This window comes from Amphibalanus amphitrite, unplaced genomic scaffold, assembly GCF_019059575.1.
Source record: "Amphibalanus amphitrite isolate SeventyFive unplaced genomic scaffold, NRLGWU_Aamphi_draft 000620F_arrow, whole genome shotgun sequence".
Taxonomy (NCBI): Eukaryota; Metazoa; Arthropoda; class Thecostraca; order Balanomorpha; family Balanidae; genus Amphibalanus; species Amphibalanus amphitrite.
In genome coordinates, this window is record NW_024882114.1 from 345,889 (window position 1) to 360,379 (window position 14,491).

Genomic DNA, 14,491 nt, shown 5'->3' on the forward strand with positions numbered 1-14,491 from the left:
AGAAAGTTGCAATAAAAGGGGATTTTTTGGCAAATCTGATGATACCTATATTTCCAACTGTCCAATAAATATATTTCCCTTTTCTGAAACAACTCGTTGAAAAACAGCTTTAAATACTAATTGTTATACCTATTCATGCCAAATTTGCCATTACCATGGCAGCCTGAGTTTGTTTGGTCCGGAGTCGTGGTTGCCAAATCCTTTTTCACACTCATCGGGAGCGTTCTATCTGGTTTACATAGCCTTGGTAGTATCAAGTCACAATCCGCAACTATCCGCACAAAATCCGCACACACCAGGGCCCTGTTCGATCGATGTTTTTATACCAGCGTGCTGTCGGTTTTCCCCATATAAGGAAGCTATTGCTGGCGCGGCTTGGCCTCTCATTGGTCTAACGAATGGACCACTTGAATTCGACCAATGAGAAGCCAAGAAGTAGCAGCATGGTCGCAGCCTGCTGATAAATAAATGGGGTGTGAACAGAGCTCTGCAGTCATTATCATTGCATCCTGGACTCTGGGTAGCAATTTGGAATTTGGGACGCACCTAACTGCTGAACTTATTTTATGACAAAGCACATGAAACTACAAAAATAATCAAACGCTGAAAACGTTCTCTAGTTAACATTAGGGCTCAATATTGATATTCCAATTTACCAAGGTAGGTACAAAAAATGAAAAGGCTTGGATACTGATACATGAATGAGATCTTCCTCATAAAGATTAACCGCATATTAAATGTAGTTCCTGGATCATAACTACATAGGACCTTGCTACATAGCGAAGCCAACAAAAATAATCCAAACAGTGCTGCCAGATGGGGAAGGCTGTAATCCTCCAGATCAGTTACAAAAATCCTCCAGATTCCTCCAAATCCTATTGGTAGATATAGAAAGGCGTTCTTGGACGCTGCGGGGGGCTATACCCCCAAAAAAGTTTCACCAAATTCTAAAAACTCATCGGATTTCGAATCCTTTCGCACTGCTGTGTGTAAGGAGCGCGAAGGATACCAGTGACGTCACAGTGTGCCACATATACGGTGGGGTAGACTGACCTTGAAAAGGGACGCGGAGACGCGGAGCGGGAGTCGCGTGGGCGCGCGGGGAGGGTTCGCTGGTGTTGTGCAGCATGTAGTGATTAATACAGAAATACGTTTCCAAACTCCTATCATCAGCGGTGGGATCTCGAATTGAAAGGTTGCTACCTGTGTTTTTGGGGTTGGAGCCCTGTCTGAAGCAGTGGATCGGGACGATCCGGGGAAACGTGTGCTGCAGATCGACTGTACGGTGTGGTACAGGGAGCAATGACCGACCAGCAGGAGGCTGGGGGTGAGAACGGTGGTGTGTTGCAAACAAACCAAGGAGGTGGTGCTGTCATGGCTTATGCACCGAGAACTCGGAGCTGGGGTGGGAGTTTGGGCCTCCCAAGCTTCAACCAGAAGGATTTCAGAAGTTTCTTTCGACAGATGAGGCGGCGAGTGGCCGTGGACCAGATGTCTGAGTCTGAAGTGTACGACTTGTGCATTTATGCAGTCGGGATGGAGTCGAAGTCTGAATGGCTAGCGACAAGGGTGGAAGAGAAACTTCCCAAAACAGACGAGTCTGTACCGAGTCTGAAGGACATAGAAGAATGCATCACCGAGTGTCTGGAGCCACAGCATGTGAAAGCATTCATCCTGAGGGATCTGGACCGCATGCAGCTGAGTCACGACCAAGATCCGAGAGAGTACGTCAACGACGTGTACGAGAAGGTGCAACAAGCTGTACCTGAAGGGAAAGCGGATACTTGGAAAATCATGGCGATTAACTACGCTGTGAAGGGTGCACCGGCGTCATGGCAGGTCAGGCTCCACGAAGCGAATTGTCAGTCGTTGGACACACTGGTGAGGAAGATGACCACGATACGACTGTCAGAGAAGTACCGCGATGACTCGAGAAACGCAGAAGCACGGGTGATGAAGGTCAACCGGTCAGGTTTGAAGTGCTTCGGATGCGGTCAGACTGGACATTTTGCCAGTAAGTGTCCAAAGAAGAGAGCAGAGACTAAGCATTGGAACCGTAAGTGCTACGGGTGTGGCAAAGAAGGTCACCTGAAGGCGCAGTGTCCGGAAGGAAAGGGCAAGACGCCGGATAGAGATGGCAGCGGATGCAAGAGGATCCAAACGAGTGAAGTCCAGATGACCGTCACGATAGAGGGTCAGCAGATCCAAGCTGTGGTTGACACAGGAACGAAGTTTAACCTGATGAACGACAAGATGGTCAGTCAACTAGGGCTAGAACTGTCAAAGGCGGTGATTCCGTCGCTCACCACAGCCGACGGGTCGGAGCTCGCCACAAGAGGCTGTGCGTGGGTGGAGATGGCGGTAAACGATGGACCAGAGAAAGCCACCATGTTTGTCGTGGTTAAAGACCTGACAGATGACGTGCTGATTGGGCTTGACACGTTGAAGGAGCTGAAGGCATCTATTCAGTGTGGTGAGATGCAGGTCACGGTGAAGAGAGTCCCAGAAGCCGTCCTGGATCAGTATCCGTCGCTGTTTGCTAGAGATGGTGAGGATATCGGGCGGGTGAAGAACTTCCAGTATAAGGTGCGCACGAGTGGTCCGCCAGTCGTATCAAAGCCGTACAAGATTCCCCTGCACTACCAGGAAGAGGTAGACCGCCAGCTTTCTGAAATGGAAGCACGAGGAACCATCTGCAAGAGCTCGTCGGAGTACGCGAGCCCAGTGGTGGTCGTGAAGAAAGGAGGGAACGAGCTGAGAATCTGCTGCGACTACTCGAAGTTGAACAAGCAGGTCTCGAAGGAGGCATACCCAATGCCAGCCTTGGGTGACGTCCTGTTGAAGCTGAGGGGTGGCAAGATTTTTAGTCACCTGGACGTAAAGAGTGCCTACCACAACGTGCCTCTAGATCCGGAGACCAAGCACAAGACGGCGTTTGCAGTTGGAGGCAGACTGTGGGAGTGGAACGTTCTTCCATTTGGCCTCTGCACGAGCGGACAGGTGTTCCAGCGTATTCTGGATGAGATCTTGGAGGGTCTAAACTTCGTAACGGCGTATGTAGACGACATCTGCATCTTCACAAAGGAAGACGACGAAGGACTGCACATGAAGCAGGTCCACGAAGTGTTGAAGCGGTTGGAAGCCGCTGGGCTCAAGCTTCGCCCAGACAAGTGCGAGTTCGCGCAGAAGAGCATCGTCTGCTTGGGGCACAGAGTGGCCCACGATGCAGTGAGTGCACTGGAAGACAAGACGGGGGACATCAAGAGCTGGCCAGAGCCTGAAAACGTGACAGAGCTGCGTCAGTTCCTGGGCCTGTGCGGTTTTTATCGCATGTTTGTCCCGAACTTCAGTGCGATCGCGGCACCGCTCACTGACCTGCTGCGGAAAGAGAGAACCTTCAAGTGGGAGAAGGCTCAGAGGGTGGCGTTCAACAGACTGAAGGAAGAGCTGTCGTCACCTCGGACCTTGGCGGAAGCCGACCCAAACCAAAGGTTCGTCCTGACATGTGACGCAAGTGAACTGGGATGCGGAGCAGTTCTCGAGAACGGGGGAAGGCCGGTCGCGTTCGCGTCAAAGCGATGGACGCCATCAGAAGCCAAGAAAAGCACGACGGAGCGAGAGCTAAACGGTGTGATCTTCGGCATCAAGAAGTTCGCCTACTTCTTGAAGGGCGCCAAGTTTCAGGTGGTCACGGATCACCAGCCCCTGACGTACATCAGAGACAAGCGCAATGCTGAAGAGCACCTGAAGGAGAAGTTGCTTCTGCTGGGAGACTACGACTTCGAGATAGAGTATCGCCCTGGGAAGGACATCCCACATGCAGACGCACTGTCGCGGAAGCCGGCGCGACGGGTCGCGGTGACGGAAGCGGACGTGGCAGAAGCCGTGGAAACCGACCAGCGTTTGAAGGTCGTTCGGGACGGATTGCTGACTGGAGGTCGGTGGAACACAGACGATCCGGAGTTGAAGTTCTACCAGAAGGACAGAGGAAATCTGACGGTGGAAGATGGAGTCATCTGGAGATCCTCCAGGAACGGAGAAGAAAAGCAGATCGTGGTACCGACTCGACTCCGGAGAACGGTACTCAAGCTCGCCCATGATCATCCTGGAGCGGGACACATGGGGGTGCGACGCACCTTGGCAAGGATAACCGCGCACTACTACTGGTTTGACGTCAAGAAGGATGTCAGAAGCTGGATCGGGAACTGCCTGGTCTGTGCAAAGAGCAAGATCCACCGGGCGAAGCAGCAAGAGGGAATCGGAACCGTTCCTGTTTTGGGACAACCGGGGACGCAGTGGGGTGCCGACATACTAGGTCCTCTGCCGAGAACGGATCGCGGCAACAGGTATGTCCTCGTAGTGACGGACCTATTCACCAAGTGGGTCGAGCTGTTTGCTCTGAAGGATGTAACTGCAAGGACGGTCGCAAGGAAGGTGTCAAAGGTGTTCAGACGTTTCCCAAACAGTCGAGAGATCCTGACGGACCAAGGGAAGAACTTTGAGTGCGACCTGATGCGGTCCCTGTGCGAACTGCTGCAGATAAACAAGCTGCGCACGACTGCGTATCACCCGCAGGGGAATGGCCAGACGGAGCGCTACAACGCGACCCTGTGCGACCTGCTCCGGTCGTACGCGGAGACGAAGGAGTGGGACGAGATGTTGCCATGGGCGGCATCGGCGTTCAACACATCAGTGCACACCAGTACGGGGTATGCACCGCATGAGCTGGTGTACGGAAGCACGCCAGTGGGAGCCGTGGTGCACGAAGTGCAAGGTGCTCCTGTACCAGACGTCGTGAAGACGTATGCTGAGTACGACAAGGACTTGCGCTCGGGCGTCCAGAAGAAGACGAAGGAGGCGCTGGAAAACATCAAGAAGGGGGTGCGTGGTCGAACGGAAGAGCCGAGGGGAGACGGATTCGCTGAAGGAAGTTTCGTAATGATGAAGAAACAACGACGCAGGCAAAAGCTACAACCTCTCTGGGAGGGACCATATGAGGTACTGAAAAGAGAACGCCCGGACTACATCATCCTACGGAGAGGCGCGCAGTACAGAGTCCATGGGGCACATCTGAAGGGCTGGAAAGGAGACTATACGGGTGACCCTGAAGATGAACCAGATACGGAAGAAGAGCCGGGGTCGATCTCCGCTGGAGAGGGTGAAGTGATCTTCGGAGAGAGCGAGGCGGAAGACGTCGATGAGCGAAGTGTCGCCGAGGAGACGCATGATCCGGCCGAAGCAGATGCTGGACACTCAGCGCCGGACAAGATGGAGGAACCGGAGGACGAGCATGATAGCCTAGGATTTCTTCCAAAGACGAGTCGCTTTGGTCGAAAGGTGACACGCAATAGGCGTTACATGTGAGTGTATGTGTCCCAGCGCTCCTGTCAATTGTTTTAAGGATAGGGGGATGTAAGGAGCGCGAAGGATACCAGTGACGTCACAGTGTGCCACATATACGGTGGGGTAGACTGACCTTGAAAAGGGACGCGGAGACGCGGAGCGGGAGTCGCGTGGGCGCGCGGGGAGGGTTCGCTGGTGTTGTGCAGCATGTAGTGATTAATACAGAAATACGTTTCCAAACTCCTATCACTGTGCAGTTTAAAAGATACTTTTTCTTATAAAAGTTGTTTAGTTTTCGTTTTATCTTTAAAAAAAAACGAAAATTTTCGTCGATTTCGGGCGTTGCAGGGGTACCGGGGGCATTTGCCCCAAATGTCCCCCTTAGATCCGCCCGTAGTTTGGTACCCTCGTAGATATAGCTACAGACTGAGACATTCTGCAGTCTCACGGTGATAAAGGACGTGATATATCCTAAAGGGTAGGGTGACGCTGGGCAGGAAAATGCCTTTTTAGTCTTGAATGTGTTATATTTTTCCATGAAATTGAATATAATAATCGGGCGACAAATCCTCCAGATTTTCCTCCAGAATCAAAAATCCTCCAAAAGCGAAATTTGTCCGCAAATAGGACAAAAACGTAGTTCTGGCGCAGACAAGACAGTTAAGTCTGAGCTATTTATGTTCGAATATCTGAATCTGACCATGAATATCTGCTGCATCTGCTGCTATGAGCAGCAGATTCTCGAATGTCAGCCTGCTGCAATGTTGACGGACATCTTCCATATATGACAAAAGCATCAAATGCCATTGACTCCGAACAGCTCACTAGAAGGAGCCTTGGTTACGTGGAGAGCGTCGTCATATTGGTATGCAATTATCTGAATATTGTTGTATGCAATGATAAGTTTCCTATATTTTTTACTGCAAGCATGTAGGAGTTCTCTTTTCCTGTGATAAGCATTTTACCTGAGATTTATCCCTTTTTTCGTTTTCACTAAAAATGTGCCTACAAGCATAGGCGTCGCCAGAGATTTTCGGTTGGGGGGGGGGGGGCAAAATCAACTTTTGTGTTAAAACTTACCTTTCCCCAGTCTTTACTCACTCGTTTTACATATCATTTGACACGCAATGGTGCGAGGAATCCGATGGTGACAAAGGTTTTCTTCTAGCTATGACATGTAATTTTTTACAGAAAAATTCGAAATTTTGAAATTTCATGACAAAAACGACTGGTAGAATTATAGTATATAGTGGCTGCGATTGCCGATGCACTGCAGAGGGCCCCTGTGTAGATGCTCCACGCTCATGATCATTACCCAGAAAAAGTGAAAAACGCTCCATTTAATCAGACCACCTTGCTAAAATCTCCATTCACGCATGCATGCAGAGGTTTTACGTGAAATGCATAGGACTTATCCCAGCCACCGATCGTAGCTAAGTTGGGCATTCGGCGGAGAGTGAATGTCGGAAGTGTGAATCGGAAGTAATTCATCTTTGCTCAAGTGAGAGGAAGTGTTTTGTTCACTCGAGTGTGAACAAAAGTATCTCGTTTTTCGTGTGAAGGGAAGCGCTGCAAACGCGAACAAAAACTGTTAAACAGAATCAAAAGTTACGCACGGTATAGCGGCAAGGGATCCCTAAGAGATAGGTTTGGGACTTCCAGGCTATTTCAGGCCACTCAGGGTCAGTGCTGACTCTCAGAAGCATGCTTAGGATCCCGGAGATCGGCGTGGGTCACCTCAAATATTTACGTGTACGTGGTGCTTTAGGGCTTTCCGAGCACAAGGTGGGGCCCTCAGAAGCCAGTGTGGGCGGCGGGCGCTAAGAGACTAGGCCCAGGGTGAGCCTGGAGCCCTCGGATAACAGTGTGAACCCTCGGGGTCTGTGTCGAATCCCTAAGGACCATACGTAGGGACATAATAAACATGTGTTGCGGACCTCAGAGGGACACGTGAGCTGTGACCCCTCAGATGCCGGCTTGGGGTTAGCAAAGTCTGTCGCGTCAAAAGTTTGGCTGAACTATCAGAGGCCAGTTAAGGTTCTCAGAAATGTTTGAAGGCTCAAAGATCCCTGTATGGGCCCTCAGAGAACATGGACACCAGTGGGACTTTCAGAGGCCCGTTTGGGCCCTCTGAAAGCTTCTTTAGGGCTCAGTGGAGCTCCTTAGGAGCCTTTGTTTAAAGCAAGCTTATGAGTCCTGCGACACTTGTACGGTACTTGACCCGCGCACCGACGGGGGGCGGATATCCGCCCCCCCCTGAGGTTTTTCGCGAATAGCGGGAAAACCGCGGGGCGTAGCGCCGCGAAATTTGGTATGACTATAACCTCATTAATTTTACACATGGTGTGCAAGTTTGAACCTCCTACCTTTTAAGGTCAGGTCACCAGGTCACTTTGAATGACCCAACCTCAAGTCACTTTTTTGCAACTTTGTCACCGTGCCAGAGCTACAGTAGATGTCGGAGGCCTTTGAAAGTCGCAGGATATTATTAGGTCATTAGTAGCTACAATTTGTATATCTCGGAATTTTGATATCGGTGACCTAAGGTCAGGTCAATTTCGCGACCTCCCCATTATACATAAGTCAATGGGGGAAAAATCAACTCCCTGTTTTTACCACTAAAACGGGTCGGAATGGCCCCATATACCATACATGACTTCATATACGATCAACCTTCACTACCTTGAGGTCTGTTTTGCTGTTGGGCAGCTGTGAGGTCATGTGACGTCATCAAAGGTCACCAAAGGTTTTTGGCCAATAACTCCGTACAGGAACAAGATACAGACGCGTGGATGGTCTCATTGTGTTCAGCTCGTCAAGACGCATCGAATGATATAAATGATGACCTCGAGGTCACGTGACCTGAGGTCAACCTTTGACCTTGACCTTTCGAGGTCAACATATATATCATACGATGCGGATTGACGAGAGGATCACGATGATGCCCTTAGTTTGTTCCTATCTTGACTAATTCGAGAGTTATTCGAGAAAAACTCTCTCCATATCTAGCGCCGTCATTTTGACTTTTTCGACCCCTGTGACGTCATTTTTGACCTGACCTGAAAATGACCTTAGTAAAAATTGTAGATCTTGGCCGTGCGTATCCGATGCCGTTTACCGCTTGTCGCTATCTTGCTTCGTTCTCGAGATCTCAGGGGGGGGGGGGCGGTCATCCGCCCCCTCCCCCCGTCGGTGCGAAGTTGGCGCAGACCCCCGTCGGTGCGCGGGTTAAGCCTTTCGCAGACATTTGACGAGAGTTGAGAAAGGCCTCGAAGATTTCGTTTCACGCTTTGAACGAAAATTGTGTCAGCACTCCAAAACTTATGAAAATCAGCTGTAAAATGTAATAAAGAACGAACTAGGAACATGGAATGAATCACAGCATTGACATTTCCGAGTCTGGACTCGGAGTCTTGAAGATTTTGGCGACTGCGAGTCAGACTCTGGTTTAAACTGCACGCTCCAACCGAGTCTGACCTCACAGACATTCTCAGAAAGGTACCCCCCATTTTTTCCCGACTCCAAAATCTCATCGGATCTGTATCGATCTCAGGGGGTGTCCGGTCCGAGGTTGGGGGGGGGGGGGCAAGCTGCCCCGCTTGCCCCCCGTGGCGACGCTTACAAGACAAAGACAGATTGACAAACCCGCCCCTTGGACTTCAGTTGGGCAAACTAGACCGAAATCGAATCACCGAGATATTGCAACTACTACAAAACTGACACCTCTTCGTTTTGCACGTGGCACGTGCATAAGGGGTTACCCACATGCATCGGGAATAGTCCAATGCCTGGTAGAAGGAATGAAGGTACCCTACAAAAATTACCGCATGTAAATCGGTCAAGTGGTTGCTGAGATATAAGCGTCATAAAATCGAAACCACGGCCGGCCGCTCATACTCAGAAATTTCCGTTATTCTATGTAAGACTCCGCTCGCTTCGCTCGCTCCGTAATGAGTATTTGAAGTGAGTTGGACTTGTTCTTATGTGACCTTTAATAAATAAAAAGTGTTGCATTATCCCCTATTCTTCTAATATAAGTTACTGTTCTTTTATCCAAAATTGACATTGACAGTCTCAATTTCAGGTCTAATTTTCTGCATAGGAAACCTGAAACTGTGGAAAGTTTCATACAACTTTGATACCTAATACAAGAAAATCTAGTGAAAGTAGCTGTCCTTAACAACATCTTAACTTAAGCTTGCTGGAAGCCTGATATATTAAAAGGTTTGGAGGACTTTGGTAAATTTTGGTCCATTGATCTTGCATATGATAATGATCATCGCAGTTTATTGCATTGCATTAATTCTGTCTGTTGGTTTTTGGGCATTTAATTATGCAAGTCTTTGGATGTTTGGAGATGGTAAGGAAAAGATGATCTGGTGTTTATTAAGGATGAATAGTTGCATCATAGCACAATAATTCTGATGATTCATGAACCTGCCCTTGAATTGCTTTTTACTTGTAATTACCAAGCTTGCTCCAATTTCGAACCTTCTGCTTTGGTTCCCTACTCTGAGTTATTTTTCTCTGACTCAATCATCGCCTGATGCCCACCTCTGAAGGCCAGAGTGTATGATTTTATTTTCAAAGTCACATCTGCAGCTTGACCCTGCTAAACTAACATTTTCTTCCTGCTGAAGGTATGCTAGAGGAGTTATCCGACTTTAAACGGGCCAGTTTCAGAGACATGTTCGTCGGTGCGCTGGATCGCGGCCCTGGTGGTGCCGGTGGCGATCGCCCACCACGGCCTGAGGAAGGGCAGCCTGGACAGGAGCGGCGCCGCCGCCGGTGAGTGGCCACCATCAGTCGGCAGAGAGAGGGTACCAGTGCGATCGGAGCATGTTGGTAATTGTCTGTCGCCTGTCGGTTTCCTTGGACGACTGTAGAGTGGCCGGTCGTTAATCGGTCGTAGTCGATACCTATCCACCGTCATAAGTTCTCAGTTCTTTCGATCGTTGGTTGATTGCTATGCTATAACGCTTAAGTACAGTATTAACGTCTCGCTATAGGCCTGCCCGGTGATTTCATTGCCCCTCGTTGTTACTGGATTCCTTATTTGCTTTGCTGACCGCACATGCCGGTGTTTTCAGGGTTTTTAGTCGGCTTTTTGCTCACTCTGGCCAACTGGACGTTCCTGGTTATGCTTCTCACATTCTTCCTCTCATCATCGAAGGCGACCAAGTTCAGGAGTAAGCAAAAACAAAAGTTTGAAGATGATTTTAAAGAAGGTATGTACTTACAACTTACAAGCAACCGATGCTGCAATGTTGTTATCGCGATACTATGTCGACATTGGGATGTTTCGAAGCGGATTATTTGGCGATGTATAATGATACCATGGTATTCAGTGTAATCTGACGAGCATATTGTTTTTTGCTACTTCAAGTTTGTTGCTTGAGCACTTCTATTCATCATCGGGATATAAATCACGAACGTTACCAAATCGCCGAATGCGGTCGTTATCTGAATATTTCTTACTTATCACCGTACAGTTGTGAGCTCCCCCCCCCCCCGTTCACCAGCGCTGTCCCCTGTTCCGATTCTCACCCCGTCTACACCCCCTCCCACCGCCAACTACCGACAGGCGGGCAGCGCAACTGGCGCCAGGTGCTCTGTAACGGCGGAGCGGCCGCTCAGTTCGCCTGCCTCTACATGATCGAGTGCGGCTGCCACGAGCACCCCATCGACTTCCACGAGCACTTTCACAGCTCCGTGCTCGCCCTAGCCGTGCTCGGTACGGACGGGGGGAGAGGGGTGGGGGGAGAGAGAGGAGGACGGGGTGGAAGTGTCAAAAGATCAATAGATTATGCCTACTAGCGACCCTGCTGAGTTTACGGTATTCGTCTAAATGCTGAGAATGTTGAAGAATTTAAGTTCGACCGAATATCCCTTTCTCTGCCACTCTAGATTTTAACTCAAATCTGGACAACATGTATACTATCTTTTCCTTGGTGCTGTGACCTGATTTGAATCACCTTGACTGGTGATTCAAATCAGCTCGCTGACGCGTTAGCTCGCTGGCGGCGGCTAACGCGAACACGTGTGTGTCGGAGCTGATCACGTGATCTTTTGCACATGCTCGCTGGCGGCGGCTAACGCAGACACGTGGGCGTCCGAGCTGATCACGTGATCTTTGTCACAGGGTCGCTGGCGGCGGCTAACGCGGACACGTGGGCGTCCGAGCTGGGGACGGTTCTGGCGCGGGGTCAGCCGCGACTCATCACTAACCTGCGAAAAGTGCCCACCGGTGAGACGGCGCGGTCACGGTCAGGGTGGGTGGCTGTGGTGGAAACTGAGGGAAAGTAGCGGGAGGGTCCGGCATTATCAGTCTAGAATGATAACTGGTTATCGACATCGGCCAGAGCTTTATTGGTTGGCAGTGAACATGTCATAATCGTTAGTTGTGCAGCAGTCCTTCGAGTAGTGCACCTTAAACTAGTCCCACATTTTATAAGAACCGATTCACAGACTTTCAGTTTTCAGAATTTAAATCAACCTGCATTCTAGATAACAATCATTCCGATGTATTCTGACCCCCCCCCCCCCCCCCCGCCCGTCCCTTGTCGCTCCCCAGGCACCAACGGCGGCGTCTCGGTGGCCGGGACGCTGGCCAGCCTGCTGGGCGGCGCGCTGGTCGGGCTGGCCTGCTGGCTGACGCAGCTGGCGGCGCTGGGCGACCGCTCGCTGGCCACCCGGCCGCCCCAGTGGCCGCTGGTGACCGTCGGACTGCTGGCCGGACTGCTGGGCAGCACCGTCGACTCGCTGCTGGGAGCCACGCTGCAGTTCTCGGGTACGGAAAACTCGCTCAGATATCATAGAAAAATACCATAGAGCTGCGCCAAATGACGCTCGTCGCCGAGGCTTCCTTAAACTCAGACCATCATCTTAATACCATAGAAGCCTACATATGAACACGGTTAAACTCGGGATAAGCAGTCGGAGATGTGACAGTGTTGAGTGAAGGTGAGACTCAGAGACCGGAACACCCATCCGTGCCCCTCCCCGTGCATACGTGTGATGCTGTTATGACTGAGGGGGCGTGGTGATGGACCGTCCCTCTTATCCCTTCCTCTCTCTCTCTCTCTCTCTCTATTCCTCCCCAGGTGTGACCGAGAAGGGAGTGGTGGTGGAGCGTCCCGGGACCGGTGTGCGCCCCATCAGCGGCCGCCCGCTGCTGGACAACCACTCTGTGAACCTGCTGATGACCATCGTCACTGGGTGTTTGACGCCGCTGCTGGCGCACTCCCTCTGGCCGGCCGGACTCCTCTGACGGGCGCCGAGGGAATACTGCTGATGTAGCACCTCTGACGGGCGCTGAGGAAATACTGCTGATGTAGCACTGCTGAGGGAATGCCAACATTGACGGATCTTCAACGGGCCGTTGACGAGTGACGTAACTGACGGAACGCTGGCGGAACACCCAAAACACTGACGGAACACACAGAACACTGACGGAACACACAGAACACTGACGGAACACACAGAACACTGACGAAACACACAGAACACTGACGAAACACACAGAACACTGACGAAACACTACTGATACACCACTGACAGAACATCAACAAAACATTGACGCAACACTGACGTAACATGACTGACGTATCACTGACGTAACACCGCTGACACTCTGATCGGGTACTGACTGAGCACAGGCGGAGGCTCGGGTACCTCAGCCTCTTCGCTTGACAGCTGGTAATGGCCACCGACACTGGAAACACTCTGATTCGTTCTCAAAAAAGTTAATTGTTTTCAAAACGGGTTTCGCTGAGGAAAAATATTTGGTTATAATATTTAGTTTTCCTCAGCGAAGCCCGTTTTGAAAACAATTAACTTTAACTAAGAGATTAACTAAGAGATCTATTAACCTGAGGAAAAGAATAATGACGCTTCGGCAGCTCTGATTCGTATAAAGATGTTATTTACTGAGGCCGTTTAACCGACTCGTCCGCCGTAAGATATCCCCCTGTCCGTTTATGGCACATTATGATATTCATGCTTGTTCGGTGGTAATACCGACACGTTAGCACTGCGAACCGTCAGATCAACTATAGGTAGTGGGCTGTAGGGATAGATGGTGTGTTTACTTAGCATTTAGTGTCCCATTGTAATAACACCTGTGTCAGGTTTTATATATTTTCAGCAATCAGTTGGAACACGATGAGCATGAATCCTTCCAACGCCCACAAGATAGTTGCTTTGGTGATTGCGATACTTGCTTAGCGATACTGCAAACTCCGTGGACTGTCCACACACCGCTGGACCCCACGTTCGGAGTTTTACGGGATGGCTTCCTCCCACAATGATTGTAGTTTACACCAGCGTTCCCATTGAATGGTATTCGCTTCCACCGCTCCCTGCCTGAGTGGCGCGAGATCTATAGTAGTAGTGCACGTCTTAGTGTGACAATGCGACTCAAATGATAGTCTTTCTTAGTACGACCCTCCCTATGTCGCTTTTCAAAGGATCACGAGAACCGTCGTTATGGAAGGGTCGCTCCTCCATCATCGATCGTAATTTCGCTGAATAATGCCAATGAAGAATAATAAAGGGATGGCTGCTCGTCTTAAGCAGAGCGTAAGAAAGGGCGGTAGCAGTATTTCAGCAATGGCCCATTCATTTTTTATGGTATCAGTGATACCAATGATAATCATTTCAATAATCAGGGATCAACATCAATTATAATTATTGTAAGTGGATGGGTGTAGCATTAGGGGAGATACATGAAAACCAACTCCAGCCGGGACTAGCCGGGAATAGAGGATCCGTCTACTTGTAAAATAGATACCTATGTTTCATTTGTCTGCTTTGGCTGAGTGCAATGTTTCCGCTACATATGGGTGGTATTTTGTTATGCGTTTTTCGACCCTTGGGAAGAACGTTGTAGCTGTGTAGTGCTGGTGTCATCTGATAAGCTTTTGTTTGCTACCTTGTTGGTGATGTGTTTTATTGTTATCCTGTACCTATGGAAAGGCGGAGAATACACGATCACTGCTTCACGTGTCACTCGCGTCCCGTGTGCACGTAATATGGAGTTAGGTTACACATCCGGATTGTGCATACACCATATTCTCTTGTGTTTTCGTTACAATGGCACAGCATAATGGTGCTGTTAGCTGTCCTTGACGTTTACTGACTGGTGCTC

The 14,491-nt window shown here is 49.9% G+C and overlaps 1 protein-coding gene across 1 annotated transcript; it reads left to right on the forward strand.

The window, feature by feature from the left end:
• Positions 1-1,169: 1,169 nt before the first annotated feature.
• LOC122363419 (transmembrane protein 19-like) lies at positions 1,170-14,349 on the forward strand. Its single transcript, XM_043332674.1, has 7 exons — positions 1,170-1,195; positions 10,021-10,131; positions 10,434-10,571; positions 10,928-11,077; positions 11,486-11,590; positions 11,918-12,133; positions 12,447-14,349. The coding sequence occupies exons 3-7, from the start codon at positions 10,484-10,486 to the stop codon at positions 12,611-12,613; spliced, it is 726 nt and encodes a 241-aa protein (XP_043188609.1). The 5' UTR covers positions 1,170-1,195; positions 10,021-10,131; positions 10,434-10,483; the 3' UTR covers positions 12,614-14,349.
• Positions 14,350-14,491: the final 142 nt, after the last annotated feature.

Coding starts and splice junctions, on each gene's coding strand:
- LOC122363419 (XM_043332674.1), top strand. CDS start 10,484: ATGCTTCTCACATTCTTCCTCTCATCATCGAAGGCGACCAAGTTCAGG. Junction 10,572..10,927: donor TGAAGATGATTTTAAAGAAG/GTATGTACTTAC, acceptor AACTACCGACAG/GCGGGCAGCGCAACTGGCGC. Junction 11,591..11,917: donor CCTGCGAAAAGTGCCCACCG/GTGAGACGGCGC, acceptor GTCGCTCCCCAG/GCACCAACGGCGGCGTCTCG.